Source organism: Takifugu flavidus, chromosome 15, assembly GCF_003711565.1.
Source record: "Takifugu flavidus isolate HTHZ2018 chromosome 15, ASM371156v2, whole genome shotgun sequence".
In the NCBI taxonomy this organism is placed as follows: domain Eukaryota; kingdom Metazoa; phylum Chordata; class Actinopteri; order Tetraodontiformes; family Tetraodontidae; genus Takifugu; species Takifugu flavidus.
In genome coordinates this window covers 6,793,869-6,810,597 of record NC_079534.1, presented here as the reverse complement: position 1 = coordinate 6,810,597, position 16,729 = coordinate 6,793,869, and the positions used below count along the sequence as shown (strand labels likewise).

Sequence of the window (16,729 nt, the reverse complement as noted above, 5' to 3'; positions counted from 1 at the left end):
ACAGAGGAACATGATGGAGGTGAAGTTCCTGAAGCACCACACTGGTTCCAAGAGGTTTGATGATCTGCACAGGGACAGAGGATGTCTTTTCTCCTGCTATGATAGCAGCCAAATGTGTCCTGACCACAGGAATCTTGAAGGGTTACTAGGCCAGATGTGCCGTTTACACCCTCCAGAAGGACTCAACCAAGCATCACCCAGATGTACTAAGATTCATTCTCTTAGCATGTGTTGACATGGGCCTACAGCAGCTTCCCCTGGAAGTTCAGGTTTGTCATCTCAAGAATAAACTGGATTCATGCTCATAGCCAGCATTTGTACCCAAATGCTGCTCTTCCTGAACGATCAGTGGGTCAGGATCATCAGGATCTGCAGAGCTCTCCTCCTTAGTTTACTGACATGGAATCACCCATAACTGGAGTGTTCAAGGTCGGGCAGCCATTTTGATTTGATGTGAATTATCCAGACTCCAGCTTAAACGGACTCTGCACGAAGCTGATTGACTTATTTCAATATAAACCTCAGGCAGTTATTTAGACATTTAATGTAATTTTGTGTAGCAAACTTTATTCATTTCTTTTGCCAGACCTTTCTGCAGCCTATTTCTTTCCTTCAGCACTTCAGGCCTTGTCGAAAATGCTTTCATCCATCTTTTCAATGTCACTCTAATATTGCACAGTCGGATTTATTAATCTGCAGATGATGGATTTGAGGGCAAACAAAGTTTCTGAAATAGCACTCAGCCAACAGGCATTAAAAAGAGAGTGGAGGGTACATGCTGGAGCTTGATGACTGCCGCTGATGCTGTCCTCAATAATGTTGTATAGCATTTAGAGTTGGACTTCAAACAACTAGTGTGTGCAAGCTAAATTCTTTTGTGATCTGTGTCAGCTGGGTTATGTCTGACAGCTGAATATTTTAAAGAATAATGAGTTATATATGGCCCATCTTGTTTCCCAGAACAGTGTTTATGGTGTTTCCCTGTAGTAGGAAGGACATTTTCGTGTGTTCCTGAGGTTTTGCTTATTCCCTCCATGACATTCTGTTTTCAGATCCGCCGACAAGGTGGCATCCAGTTGCTGGTGGACTTGTTGGACCACCGGTTGACTGACGTGCACCGTAGCTCATGCGGAGCGCTGAGGAACCTGGTGTACGGCAAAGCTAACGATGACAACAAGATAGCCTTGAAAAACTGCGGAGGTATACCGGCGCTGGTGCGTCTGCTGCGAAAGACAACCGACGTGGAGATCCGTGAGCTGCTCACAGGTAAATATACAAGATCAGGAGATTATTTACCTTGTTTGTTTGTTGTATTTGTGGCTCTCTGACGGGAATGGCGTCAAGAATTTTTTCAAAATAGAATTAATATTTCAGAGAACTGCTGTACACTTCTGTACTTTTTTATAATAACAGTACACACAAGGAAGTGGCTGCGCACAAGTGTGAGTGTGCTTGCATGTCTGTGATTCCCAGAATTCCAAGTGTTCATTTTACTAATGGGATTTAAATATGTCTCTCTCTCAGTAAACACAAATGTTATCCACAACATTAAAAAGTATTCATTATTGATTAATCTGCAGTTAAAGTCACCACAAAAGAGCCGTGGATTAGCAGCCATGCCATCACCACTTCTCTAATTGGCATTCACAAAGGGCAGCTTTGGGAAAAGGAATTCAACCTATGTAGGGGGATGGGGAGACAAGACTGGAGAAAAAAGAATACTGCTGTATTTTCAAACTAATCTCAGTCCAGAGTCCTCTGGGGTTCAGTTTAATCCAACAGCTAAATGGGGGAAAATGGATTTCTCCCACCTGCACCCTCTCTGATGAAAATATCTCCTGCAGGTGTGCAGAAGCACAGTGACATGACATGTCAGGTCACACAGAGTAACTGATGAGCAGAACCAACAAACAGTCAGATGTCTACAGGTTGGGAATTAGAATACAGTCGACTCAAGTCCAGGCTCGATTTGTATGATGCCATTAAGATAATTTACTACTTCTAGACAGAATGAGGCATCCTCATCTGGAATCACTAATATCGGACTGCTTATCCAGAGTCTCCACAATCCTGCTCTCTCACAAATATGCGACCCTATGCCAACACCTATGTGAGGAATATATATATATATCAACATTATATCAACATTAGTAATATATCAACATTAGTAATATATCAACATTAGTTATATAAGGTTACATAGCTTGCTTTATGAGATCAAAGCAGGGATCGAAGGTCAAAGTCCCTCTGGATTCTAGAACATCACCAAAATTTAATCAGCTCTTCCTTGGGTGAATTTGCAACATTTCATCAAAATCCGAGTTATGTTGCTAAGTCGGACCACCAGCTCTTACACCGCCTCCTTGGTGGGAGGAAGACATTAAAACATACATGTATGAACCTATGTTGACTGAGCCATGGCTGCGTTTTAATGTTGGAGCAACGACTGGGCTCCCAGTCTGGGGGTTTCTGGTTTGGGTCCTCGTTGCTTTTCAAACATTGGAAAGTGACCTGGTAGCAGGAGAGGTGCTGAAACATTTTGAGAGCACTCCCACAGTGCCCTTGAGCTAGATATTGGTTTATTCACAGCTTTTCTCACTCTCACCTTCAATTTTGGCATGTGCAGGACGGTGGGTAAAACGAGGACTCAAATCCTTCTTGTTGTTAATAAAGGATGTTTCTTCTTCCTCATCTTCCTTTTCAGTAGTTTGATGCATTGAAACTATAGAAACTGGTTCAAACTGATTTACACCTTGGGGAGCAAAGTCACAGATGGTAGAAAGGAACATTTGTGGAACACTCATTTAAATCCAGTGAGGAGCCACATACGTTATGACAGCAATTAATCATAAAAATTTCAAATTTGCAAATATGTGGTAATAAGATCCATCTATGCCAACTCAGGCTCCAGTTTACCCTACAGGTCCATGTGCATGTGTCGTGGCTGTAGGAAGGGTTTAGGCTCAGCACAGATAGAAATAAAAGGTTTCTGTATGTGGAGAGAGTCTTAAAGAAGATTACCATATAAATTAGAGCAGCAATTCATTGCACAGAGTGCAGAAATCCCCCCTGTCACAAATTAATCAGCTGAACGACTGACTGGACATTCGCCTCTCTTCCTTGGAGACCCAGAGGAAATAACTCTGGCTTCCTCCCTACTTCTTTCACCCGCTTTTTTTTGCTCACGCTCACCCAGTCGTTTTCCGTAGTGCCTTCCATCTCAGCTTCTCTTCCTCCATGGTGAGAAGTTTGAATCAGGATCACAGTGGGAAGTCAAGCTGTCGTCCTCGCTATCTGTAGACTTAAAACACACAACCGCCCCTACACTCTCTGTCTCTCTTTGTCTCCCTCTCACTCACTTTTGTTAGCAGAAAGTTCTGTATAGAGTCGGTTCTTCTGTCTTGACGAGATTAGAAGTTTAGAATCACTGTAGAAAGTCCAATTAAATTCATTTTGAGTGTTTGATGGGAATGGAGATAATGGAGAGGGAGTGAAAAGCAGGTATTTACTTTGATAATCAGCAGTAAAACCACGACTCTGTGGACTTGACTCACAAGTGAGCCGCACAGGTCTAAATGTTCGTTAATCATCCGATAATCAACTGCCACTTATTCCTAATCTGGTTCAGAGGAGCTGGAGTCGATTTCAACCAGGTCAGAGAAAGCAATAGAATGATGCTTTATTACGCACAATTTGTGTAGCATTATATGCCAGGAATGTGTAAGTAGGAAGATTAAAACAGAAGCAAACGTTGTGCAGCAGAAGTATCAGTGTCATTCTGCACAGTGTTGTTGGATCTTCTCCGATCCCCTACTGCGGTGAAGCCAGTCATGATGCTCATCCAGTTTATGCGTGAAGATGGAGACTGACAGGCTGCGGCTGAAAGACTAAAGAATACAGACTGATGGAGAGAAGAGTTGTGACTTGAGGTTCAGATCTGCCGTCAGTGATGGATCTTACGTCAGGTGTTCAGGGCTGTGACCACAGATTCAGATGCTCAGACAGTGATTACCATGGTAAACGCTCCACTGTGTCCTGTTTGGACACAGTGAAGCATTTAGTGACTTCAATGCTACACAAATCCACACAAAACAACCAGGTGTTGGTAAAGGCTGATGTTTAGTGTGAAGATGATTCCACGTTGTGTGTGTGTGTGTGTGTGTGTGTGTGTGTGTGTGTGTGTGTGTGTGTGAGAGAGAGCGAAAGAGAGACAAACAGATAGACAGAAAATGAATGAATGAATAAATGAATTAAACTACTGTTTGCTGTATTATTTAATACAACAGCGATGATTTATGATGCACGGTCTACATTTGGCTGGGGTCAGCTCCCATCCTTTCAGCACAAGAAGGCATTTTTGTCATATATGTTTGCCATTTGTTAAGTCCAGGATTGTTACAGCATGTTAATTTGTTAATGTGAGATTTTTATCAATATGAATATGCAGGTGTTAACCTCACATCTCAGGTTTCCTTTCACATAGAACCACTATGTTGGTGGTGATAAATTAGCATGTTTATCAGTTAGCGTGTTGTGCTGGTTATGTGCTGAATGACAGGTTCTTCATCTTGAGCTCATTCTGCATTCTTGTTTTCTCCCTGTAGAAGACTGTAAACATTTTATTGCTGACTCTTTTCATTCATCAGAAATAGTGCAAAAACCCACCACAAAACATGTTGAGCTTTGAATTAGGATGTGCATCTGTAATTGTAGATCATCCACAAAGCCACACGCTCTCAGAGCTGCAGTCGGTGTGTCACAATGTTTGATGGGTTGTATGGTAACCATAGCAACTAGGATTAGGTCCAGATTTAGGCCTTTGATTTGGGCAAATGTGGACTGAAAACTTTCCATCTTTTATAAAATGCCAGAAATGAACAAACAAGAAGTGATGTGAGAAGTGTGATGGTGAGGGAATATGACAGACGACTGACAATCTAAACCAGCAGCTGGAAATGGCTTTAGACACAAAGAGATAGCCAACTTATTCATTCCCCCTCCCTCCATCCGACTCCATGCTCTCATGATGTAATGCTGAGGCAATTAACTGCTTTTGTGTGTGTGTGTGTGTGTGGGTGTGTGTGTGTGTGTGTTTCTGATCAAAGATAAAGTGTCTCAGCTCAGGAAGATGATGTCATCCTCTGTGCAGGAAGAGATACTGGTAAACAGCGTCCTTGGTTCACAATAAAGGAATAAATGCTTGCAGCTGCAGCCTGACATCATCTGTCGTGGATTACATGTCACCGTCTCCAACAGTCACAGTGTTAAACTGCAAATATGCTGCTGCTAATCTTCTACCTCAGAGTTTGTGTTGATTTGATCTGTGGTGATTACATCAAGGGAATAGTAATAGTAACTTCCTGTTGTGGAAATTGTAATAATGTGCCAAAGGATAGGCGTCACATCTAATCTGTTTATTTGTCCACACACTGTACCTTTCGTGGAGGCAGACAGACATTTACCCTCTCATCACAGAAGCTCACAGCAGTGTGTAGTGTGTACTAATGTAAACCACACGGAAACACCCCCTGCCCTCTACAGTAGCAGACATGGTGACACACACGGCTCCGCACATTTAGCTGAAGTGACAGTCCCAGATAATTGCAGCTCAGAAGCCATTAGGAGTCATTTAGACAGTGCATCTGACCACAAACACTCAGCTCACTGACACAGAAGTAATCTATATAAACTATAAAGTCAGATAAAGAAGCTGCAATTACCCTGAGCGGGTGGGTGGAGAGTAAATGCCGCAGCGTTAAAGAGGAAACACCTGATGCAAATCCTGATGCGTCTGCCATCAGGATGTGTTTCCTGCACCACATCTATAATTAAAGCCATAAAGGAGAATAGGGACGTGCAGATACGATTCTAACAGAGAAACATTGTTATACAGATACAAACATATAGCAGGACCATGATGCTTTGCCCGGTGAAGGTCACTGTGAATTATTAAATGTGGGGATGATGTCCATACGATCAGGAGAATCTCTCTTCACAAACGGATCAGCTGTCAGCCAGCCTTTAATATGTAAGAGTACAAAGCCAAAGCTAAAAGATTCATGTTTGGAAAGTTCTGCGCAACTGAGGATTCCTTCTCAGCTGGTTCTGTGTGGAATCTGTCCTGGGTTGACTGGAAAGAGCTAATTTTGGTGTGAGCTTGTGTGTCAGTGGTGTAGCTCTGTAATGGCCTGCAGACATTCTGGGGGCTAATTCTACATCTCTGCATCAGAGACGTCTCTGATGGACCTCTTTTTGAACCTCATTTGGCAAACCCCTCCTCTCTCTTGACCTAGAATTTGCACGCTGTCTTCTTCAGGTGTTCTGTGGAATCTGTCCTCGTGCGATGCGCTGAAGATGCCCATCATTCAGGATGCTCTGGCTGTGCTCACCAATGCTGTGATCATCCCCCATTCGGGGTGGGACACCTCCCCGCATGCTCAAGAAGACCGAAAGTTGCACCTACACTCCTCCCAGGTCCTCCGCAATGCCACGGGCTGTTTACGGTCAGTAAATTTCTCATTTAAAGGAAATTGTGATGAAGGAAAATGCTAAGACAGTACGCAGACACAAACGATCTCACGGCTGACATATGGAACACGACGAATGCTGGGAGCAGTGGACACGGACATGGGCAGACCAGAGAAGTATAATAAGTCGGGAGGGATCAACCATTTGTGGGAAAATGGTTCCTCTTGGGGTTTGGGTGGTATTTGTTTCACAACTGTCACCAAATTTATTTGCACTGAAGCAAAGCAGAAGCAATAAGGTGCATCTGACCTGCTGATGGAGCTGCTGCTGCTCAGGAGGAGTGGTCGCTCCAGTGACGTGGAGGTTTGTCTGACCTGAGGTCTACGCGTCCTTCAGCAAGATACCGAACAGAAATATTGTCTCTCTTGATGAGCACGTTGGACCGGGTGTCTTAGCCATCAGTGTGTGAGCACAGGCTTGTGATATAAAGACCATCCCTTGTTTTCACAGTGAAGTCAAGGGTACATCAGTATATTTCATTAATGTGACATTGGCAAAGGGTGTAACATTTGTCTTGAATATATCAAGCAGAGACACATCCAACACCATTTTTTAATGAGGAAAGACTATCAGTCAGGACAGCAGCTCAGATGCTGTAAAGACTATTTTGTGTTTTGCCTGCCACGCATGCATTGTTGCATCTGCTTCACGTTCTCTACGGGTGAAGCAGTGACAGACCAGTACGGACCAGCTGAAACTGCACTTGCATGTGTTTGAAAGGGTTTTCTGGTGAAGATGATCAGGAAAGTAGAGTTCAGGCTGAGTGTGAATAGAATGGCATTGCAGCCATGGACGTCTTATGCTAACTTGTGTCTGTTTGTCTGTCTGCTGACATATGTGAGACATTTATTTTGCTCACCTGCTCTCGGTGAAAAGCTAAATGGCGCTTCTATTTTTGCACATGTATGCGTTATGTATGATGAGCTCGCTAAACTTCAGGGGCTCATTCATCTTTCTCATGCTTCATTAGGGAATGCTAGGAGTCTGATTAAAGATTGAATATTTCATGACAAGTTTGCAGTATTGCTGGCCACCTGCTCTCTCTCTCCCCTCTCTCCTCTTTCATCATTCTCCTCTCCTTTATCACCTCCAGTGCCACCTCCTCCTTCTGGCTCACTCTTTCACATCATCTCTCACTTTCAGTCATGCACATATTCAGCTGGTTCCCTCCATGTGTCTGCCTGTATGCTATCGTATTAAGTATTAATAAACTTTACCGATTGGCATTGAGCACACAGATGTATAGCTGTGGTTGCTATCTAGTGCAGACCAGGTTACTGTAGAACACAGCAAATGTTCATCATCAACCCGCAAACTTGGCTGTAATGTTTGAAAAGGTAACATTCTCTGCCGGAGCATGGAGCTGACAGAGGGAGGCAGATTGTGGCTTCAGCAAGACTCTTCAGCTGACCCGATGGGCACCATGGGAGGTGCAGCAGGCAGATATGCCAAGCAGCGATAACACCAACTGTACATCTTCATGTTATGAAGAGTATTTAATTTGTTTTTGTACAATATGTTTAGAGTAGGTTGGCACAATGGCTAGCAGTGTCGCATCACAGCAAGAAGATTCCTGGCTTTGCTGTGTGGTTTGCATGTTCTCCACGTGTCTGTGTGGGTTATCTTGGAGTGCCCCAGCATTCATTTGGAGTGATTTGGATAATTCAAATTGTCCTTAAATGAGCAGTATATAAGTTTGGCCGAGTGTGGATCTTCAAACAACTGATAAGCAGAGTTGATGTTCACAAGGCTGAGGTGAAATCAACCCCCAAAGCAACACAGATAATAGTGACAGTCAGGACATGCCAAAAAAGATTTACACCTCACTGGAAATCCAACAGAGGTCAGTTAAACCCATCATTAAAAAATGGAAAGAGGATGGCACGTACAGCCACTCTGAAGGAGTTTACAGTTTCAGTGGCTCAGAGGGGACAGTCTGTGCATGGAACTTCACCAGTAGAAGCTGTTTGGAAGAGTGAAGGGAGGAATTCAACGGCATGAGGGAGACCACAAAGTCAACTGGAAGATGGTTATTTGGTCTGATGAGACAAGGAATTATCTTTTTGACCTTCAGACTAGACTATATATATGAACAACAAACATTGCACATCGCCACAAACACATCTCCTGCCGAAGCACGGTGAAGGCAGCATCGTGATCTTGAGAAGCTTCTCAGCAGAAGCTCCTGGATGGATTGTAAAGGTAGAGAGGAATGTGAATACCTTTTAATGGCAGATTCCCATGATGAAGATTGTTCCACATCTCTTGCTTAATAGGCTGATATTTAAAGGGTGTCACAGTCCAAGTTCTACAGAGACTATCTCTGTCACACAGCAACGTGTGCATCATTAGTCTTCTATGCTGATTGCATGCGTTTATGTTTTACAGAAATGTAAGTTCTGCTGGAGAGGAGGCTCGAAGGAGGATGAGGGAATGCGAAGGTCTGACAGATGCACTCCTCTACGTCATCCAGACTGCATTGGGGAGCAGTGAGATTGACAGCAAGGTAATGCACGTGCACACACGCACACACACACATGCACACGCTCACACACACTTTCTTGTATTTCTATCTTTGTGAAGACATTCTTAGGCTTATACATTATATATTACACTATGTATAATGTATGTATGTAATATGTATGTATACCGTAATTTCCGGACTATAGAGCGCACCTGATTATAATCTGATTTTAGAAAGAAAATCAATTTTGTATTTATACAAGCCGCACCGGATTTTAAGCCACGGGTATCCCACGTAGTAATATGAAAAATTAGATCAAAAACATTCAGTACTGGTATATGTTTTTATTACCGGAAGAGACGAGTCACTGACGAGTGACAAACAGACAGGTAAGAAACAACAGCCACTCTTTTCACTCGTATGTTTATACAGAGACCTTAAATCCAAATTTTATCACGTCAGGATTTTTTAACTTTTCTTTTAATTTAATCCGCTTACCAACATAAACAAATAAATTCTACCGGTAAATGCTTTTTTTTTTCTAAAGGTGTCTGTAATGCAGCTACCTTGAAATATACGTTTGTATCAGTTACACACAAGTTACGTTGTTTATGCTTTTTTTACTCAAACAATGAACAACCTAAAACCCCCGATGGCCCACCTCTAAAATCTTCTATTTTCATCGCGGTGGCGATTGCTTTTGCCTTCTGTCTGATTTATACAGCAGCCCCCTTCCAGAACGTTTTCAAGATCGGGCCACCTGCGATGTTTACGTCTAAAAGCTTTTGTCGTCTTTTTGCTTTGGATCAGTTCTTTATGCTGGCGTCTCCACCTTCTCGCCATTGATTACCGTATTGTATGCCAAGATTACGCGCGGCAGCTCGATTTCCTTCTTCAACCGCCAGAGTGATCGCTTTTAACTTAAAAGTCGCATCATGTGCTTTTCTTCTAGTATTTTCCATGTTGATGAGGGTTAGTAAAAATGACTGATTCACAATAGTTGTGATAGTGCGCAATGAAAAAAAACATAAATAAGCCGCACCGTAGAATAAGCCGCAGTGTTTAAAGTGTAGGAAACAAGTAGTGGCTTATAGTCCGGAAATTACGGTACACACAATACATTCCCCAGCCCCTTACCCAAATCCTATCAACTGCCCCCAGACCCTGACCTAAACCCAATTGTAACCCAGACCTTAAATCCACGACTTAACCCCTTAACCCTCAAACAGTCCATTGAAGGTGTAAAGACCAGTCATAAATGTCTTCGCTTTGCTCGTAGAACACATATTTTAGTATTCAGTATGTAGCAAGTACAAGAACATACAATCATATAACCTCATGTGGTTTTCTGTAGGTGGATTTGGTGAATAATCCTTTTTTGAATATGCTCATATGTGTTTGTACATGACTGGTTGTTTGCTTGCTTGGTAAACATGTTTCATATTTAGTGCTAATATATGTGCCATTTACATTCTAATCTGTTTATCTGTGTGTTTGCAGAGTTTGCTGCATATGGATAATAATTTCTATAAGGTGCTGCTGCTTGTGTGTGGATGCATAATTATTATACACTGTAAAAACACCTATTTTTGGACCTTCTTTATTCTTAATCCCTGCATACTCTTTTCTTTCAGCACTGTCAGATATAAATATACCAAGAAACACATATCACTTAAAATAATTGCAAAACCTAAATGACGTGTCCATGTTCACAACATGTTGAAATAAATTCTCTGATTAAATCCTTAAATCAGTTTTAAAATCAGTTACCGGTATATCATATTTCAGGGTGTAAACAGCTGGTAAACATGTATTTCTGCATTATGGCTGTCACTCAATCTCTCTGTGTTCCCCCTCTTTTCCGCCAGACGGTGGAAAACTGTGTGTGTATCCTGAGGAACCTGTCGTACCGTCTGGCTGCAGAGACCTCCCAAAGCCAGCAAGGTGGCTCCGAGGAGCTGGATGGTCTGTTATGTGACACTGGTGGAAAAGATGCAGAAAGTTCTGGATGCTGGGGAAAGAAGAAGAAGAAAAAGAAGGGACATGACCAGGTGAGAGTGATGTCACTTCCTCACGCACATGAGCCTTTATAGAGGTGGGTTTTATAGAAAGGGATAACACAAGAATTAGGCCAAAATCAAACCTGGAGCATGCATGCTGCCCTCTTGTGGTGGGCTGTACGAAACAATGATATCACCCCTCTCCTGAGAAAAAGTAAAAGTACCTTGAACTTTCAACTGTGGTGCGTTAATGAACCTGGGACGCCCCATACTTGCTCCATCTACAGTGATGTCATCTCAAGTTTTTAATTTGCTGCTTTTCCTCCCCAGTTTTGCATGCATATTGGATTTTTCACTTCCTCTCTGGTAGCAGTTGACACCCTTCACCCTCACACTCACCCTCACCCCCACCGCCATGCCCGCATACCCAGTTGCGCTTTTCTCTCTCTATTCTCTTTCTTAATTACTCCACAGATCGACTTCTGCTCTTTTCAACGAGCTTCATGGTAATCGCCTGCAGCTGCAGTGAGAGGAGAGAGGCTGGAAGAGGGGGGGGGGTTGAGTGTGTGTGTGTGTGTGTGTGTGTGTGTGTATGTTGTGGGGGGGGGTACTGTACTAAATGGACATTATGGCCATTCTTAATGCCACATTTAACCTAAAGATGCTCCCTTCCCCCCACGGTGTGGTTCTGGTTGGTTTAATAAAGGGTTAAGTCAAATCTTTGGCTCCTCATTGACAGTGAAATAAAATCTCTTTTTTAGGAAATAAAAGGGGGAGTAAAGCATGATGTGTTAATGAGCAGTTTGCACCCTCTGATCCTGCAGAAGGGCTGGGAGCTGATTTCCACTCAAGGCACCGTGATGCTGATTGACTGTCAGTGTGACAAGAGGCTCCAGTCACTTCCAGGGCAGCCAAATGGTTTCTGCCAATTCAACAACAAGAGGGCTGATTTTCAGAAGCAAAGGGGACAAGGATGTTTGCCCATTGGCAACAGATGGGCTGAACTGGAATGCCAGACAGACATGCTAAATGGGCTGGGTATTTTGTATCAGAGCAGAGGCGATCACTGCACAGGAAGTCCAACATGGTTCAGTCTGTGGGACAGCTCTGATCTCCCAGTCCTGCTGTGAGCCCATTTTTCCCCGCTTTGAATACTTAGAGGCTACAATTTCTGCTCATCCTTCTTTGCAAATTACAATTCATGAGCTGTTGATCTCTGTCATGAATAATGTAATCTTCACTGCTGAAAACATATAAAAAAATTGGATGGGTCTGTACCAGAACTGTCCTGTACAAAACAACCAATGTGTCATCTAAACAGAAACCATCAGTTAATATCATGATTAAAATTAGAAAACAGCAGTGACTGGCAGTACTAACTGGAGGGTTAGGGTTAAGGGGTCTGATGGGGACATTATGTTTTCCACCAGACCCAAATAGATTACCGGTAAACTTTATTTCATCACTAATGTGAACTTTAGACCAGTTCTTCTCTGTCCACCCGACATGCATCGCAGTAAAGGTTAGCCTGGCCTTTTAAGTCAATGTTTAACGATTCAGCAGCGTCTGACATCATTTCAAACATCAAGACAGTGCATGAGACACATCCTGACCCTGACCAGTGCTGATGTGGCGAGTATTTCCAGCTGAAGTGTTGAACTGATGCCCAGTAAGGTTCTCCACATTATCATGTCCTCTTGCATTTTTCTTGAGCCTCCTTCTTGTGGGAATCGTAATGTTGTAAAGGGTCAAACTCCACCACATCAAAATAATCTTTGACTGGTTTCTAGTGTCTCCTGCATTAAATCAGATTACGGTAGTAAAATTTGCATGTGCACCGGGGTTTAAACTGAAAACCCTCCGCTCCTCAGCCCATCATTATCAATATCTTCCAGTTATCAGATATTATTATGGTCATGTAAAGAGGATCAATGAGTTCATTTAAAGTAGTTTGAGTGTTTGCTGAAAATACAATTGATTCATTCATATTTTTCTAGATGGGTTTAAGACTTCAAAAAGAAAAGGAATTTAATATCTTCCTGCAGCTGCAGCTCTGTTACAGTCAGCGGAGCTTCCCGAGGATTGGTATTTCACAAAAATAAGCACTGATTTAACATTGATTAGTCTCAGATATTTTAAAGATGAATGTTCTTCTTAAAAGTTCAGAATGAAAAAAACAGCAGCTGCAGCTCTTTTCAGACCCCCTCAGAGAACCTTCCTGTGCTGAACCATCAAGGAACCAAAATTCTTCTACATTTTATCTCTTGCTCCATAGTGGGACGGTGTTGGCCCCTTTCCTGACTTGGCGGAGCCCCCTAAAGGCATCCAAATGTTGTGGCACCCCACCATTGTGAAGCCATACCTCACACTGCTGTCTGAGTGCTCCAACCCAGACACCCTGGAGGGAGCAGCGGGGGCTCTGCAGAACCTAGCTGCTGGCAGCTGGAAGGTAGGGACTCAATGAGCTTTCTCTGACTAGAATCCTAAAAAACATCCACACAGACCTTTTTAAATTCCAAACAAGTTTCCCCCAGAGTCATAAATGCCATAATAACGATTTTAGAAGGGAGTTGGAGTTAGCACTTAGCTAACCAATCTTCACACGAACCCATCACACATCAGTAGGAATCCAGGATCATCAGTAATTCAAAATGCACCAGAAATGAGGAAAAAATAATTCACATTCGACCTTCTGCTCTGTCCAGTGGTCCGTCTATATCCGCGCTGCAGTTCGTAAAGAGAAGGGTCTTCCTATCCTGGTGGAGTTGCTGAGGATAGACAATGACCGGGTGGTTTGTGCCGTGGCCACAGCTCTGAGGAACATGGCTCTGGACATTAGGAACAAGGAGCTCATTGGTGAGTCAGTTTCTTTGACTGTTCTTTACGGAGATGATGTTGCAGGGGATCGTGTGATTGTCTTTGCATGTGCAGAGAGCTTCCATGCTTGAGCAGATAAAAGTCATCCTCTGATTGGTCCTTGCTTGACTTCCCTTTGGAGGCCAATTGATTTCTGTAACCAATTTCTGCTGGTCTCCATAGCAACATGCCTCCTTCCTTTTCCTGACATTTGGAGCTCTCAGTTAGACTGTGTGCGTGCACGTGCTGAGCATGTGGCCAACCCGTGTGTGCAGTGTGTTGCTGTAATGTCACTCCTCCATCTTGCTGCTGTGTGCAGACCTGTTTACCGGTACTTTGATGCTACATATTGCTCCGCTGTCACTTAGCCGACTTGCTAACATGATTAAATTGCGCAAGAGACACACCAAATCCTGTAGGTGCATCCCCAGAGCTATCAGTATGAACATCAATACTGTCTGCGCACACGTCTGTCGGGAGCCCCGTGTTGTTTTATGCTGCACTCGTACGAATTTGAGATTCCTTCTCAGTGTACCTTTGTCATGTTTGCATTGCTGCATGTCGCGAAAATTGTAAATTCAGACAAGGTTGATATTTTTAAACCTGGTTTGTATGGGCTTAATTATCTGCAATAAATGTTTCTGTCTGACTGTTCTGTTGGCGTTGCACCATCAGGGAATAAATGCTGCGTCTCGTTCCAGTGCAAACGTCTCATTAGCCTATAGCGGACAAGGGTGGACATTTCACTAAAAGCATTTGAAAACCTGTGAGAATTTTCAGGATTCTCTGACTATTCACAGCTGCCTGTGACGTGCAAAAGCAGGTATAACTAAAGAGCAGGTTTTAGCCAATTAAAACACTTTTTGATGGTCTATACTGGGCAGTTTGGCAAGATTTAGAGTGAGACCGTCTCATTTATGACAGGAAGAAGATGCTGCTGATGCTACCATTGAAATAAATGGGATAAAAAGCAATCTCTGATAATCCTAATCAACCCCAGAGTTAAAAATTAATCCGCTCATGTTTTACCCACACCTGGAGCAGCCTTCTTTACATACATACACTCAAATCATGCTCTCATCCACCTTTATGATTAAGGATTGTGAAGTGAGCTTAAAAATAAAGGTGCAATAGAAACAAGAAAACATAGTATTCCATTTAAGAATGTATGGAAAACATCTTCAAACGTCTTCATTACCGCCATGTTGCATCGTCTCCAGCAGGGGGCCTCGGCTCCTCTACCTTTCAACCTTCTATCCCCTTACTTCTATCCAGTCTGAATTCTGCCATTGTCACTCTTAACCCGCCCGGCCAGGTAAATATGCCATGAGGGACTTGGTGCACCGTCTGCCTGGAGGCAGCAACAACAACAACGGCAGCAGTGGGGGAGGAGGCAACGCTACCAGCCTGCTGGGAAAGACCATGTCAGATGACACCATCACAGCTATCTGCTGCGCTCTGCATGAGGTCATCACTAAGAACATGGAGAACACTAAGGCCTTGCGGGACGCTGGGGGCATTGAGAAGCTCATTGGCATTGCCCGGAGCAAAGGAGACAAGTAAGCCAAATGGAAAAATTATTGTTGAGTGGAAGAAAGACATCGGATGAAACGATAAGAAAAGATCAGGAGATGGGTTTGGGCTCAATCACAGCCCCACAGCGCAAATGTAAAATTAGAATTCCTAATTTGATTCGTCTCCATTTCTCAGGTCAGATTTGAATCATCTTTGACCTTTACTGGATGATTGTTTGCTCACTGCAGTCTCCATTCCAGGATTCCTCCCAGAAATGAATGTTCGGTTAAAAAAAAGACCAAATCAAACAGTTGATGTGACATCCGCTGCGGCAGATATTGCACAGCCAGCTGCCGCACAGCCATCTCTTCCACATCTGGTCTCTGTGACGTTAAAGGAGCCATGTAGAATGGCTGCAACGCTGACTGGTGTTGTGCTACTTTGATAAAAATAGAGCAACAGGCAGCATTTGTGACAGGAACCTGAGTCCTCCAACCACATACCCAAATATAATCCAAAAAGCTCTGCTCCACCTGCTGACCATCCGAACATGCTGCAGTAAAAGGTGTTGTTTTATTTTAAAGGAAAGACATGAAAACATATATTGGTTTAAAGAAAAGTAAAGCTGTAAAACACTTCAATTAATTTTAATAACATTACCTCAGAATTGCAGTACAGAGATTGCACATATGTAATTCTCTGGAATAAATCTTTTTTTTTAGAATTTTACATGGCAGCACAGCCGCATCTCATAATAATTAAGAAGGTAACAGTGGCCACTTACATCAGCAGCCGTTAGTCGGGTGTGAAAGTCTGTTCTCAGATCTGATATGCTGACAACTCCTACCGCCGTCAAAAATTAGACAAATTTCGGTCTTTTATTACTTCCATTCCTGATACCCTTTGCAAATTCAATCTTTTTTTGTATGTCAGAATAGTGAGTTTCAAATGCTGCCGCATGTCTCCTGCCTGGAGAATCTTTCCTCTCATCAAAGATTAAAACTTCCTGTTTGACTTGAAGAAATCAAGTTCAATATCGCTGATGTGAAGATGTCAGTCAGGTCTACACACACACACGAACACATGGCATCAGTCAGCTGTCTGAAACTGTCCGACACAGTTTGTGGATCGGCAAGTCACACCAGGCTGAAACTGCTAAAGAGCCCATCACTTTGTTAACCACAGAAACTGCTTTGGTTCATCTACCTACAAAAGACAGTCGAGCTTTATACGTCCTGCACTTTGTCTGTGCTGAATTCCCAGACATAGTCCTAAAGTGGTGAAGGCGGCGTCCCAGGTCCTGAGCAGCATGTGGCAGTACAGAGACCTCCGCAGCCTCTACAAAAAGGTAAAGTCACTGTCACTT

At 43.1% G+C, this 16,729-nt stretch overlaps 2 protein-coding genes across 9 annotated transcripts in view; one reads left to right on the top strand and one right to left on the bottom strand.

The window, feature by feature from the left end:
- The window catches only part of lyn (LYN proto-oncogene, Src family tyrosine kinase), a 162,279-nt gene that overhangs the window by 75,518 nt on the left and 70,032 nt on the right, over window positions 1–16,729 (bottom strand).
- The window catches only part of ctnnd2b (catenin (cadherin-associated protein), delta 2b), a 79,370-nt gene that overhangs the window by 57,775 nt on the left and 4,866 nt on the right, over window positions 1–16,729 (top strand). For 4 of the 8 annotated variants that reach the window (XM_057057510.1, XM_057057509.1, XM_057057507.1 and 1 more), the window contains 8 exons: window positions 1,053–1,266; window positions 6,317–6,503; window positions 8,917–9,034; window positions 10,861–11,043; window positions 13,268–13,441; window positions 13,698–13,848; window positions 15,164–15,407; window positions 16,627–16,711. In XM_057057510.1, the coding sequence (XP_056913490.1) occupies window positions 1,053–1,266; window positions 6,317–6,503; window positions 8,917–9,034; window positions 10,861–11,043; window positions 13,268–13,441; window positions 13,698–13,848; window positions 15,164–15,407; window positions 16,627–16,711 (1,356 nt within the window). Of the gene's footprint in view, window positions 1–1,052; window positions 1,267–6,316; window positions 6,504–8,916; window positions 9,035–10,860; window positions 11,044–13,267; window positions 13,442–13,697; window positions 13,849–15,163; window positions 15,408–16,617; window positions 16,712–16,729 lie in introns of all 8 variants that reach the window. The other 4 variants (XM_057057503.1, XM_057057505.1, XM_057057502.1 and 1 more) reach the window with 1 other exon arrangement.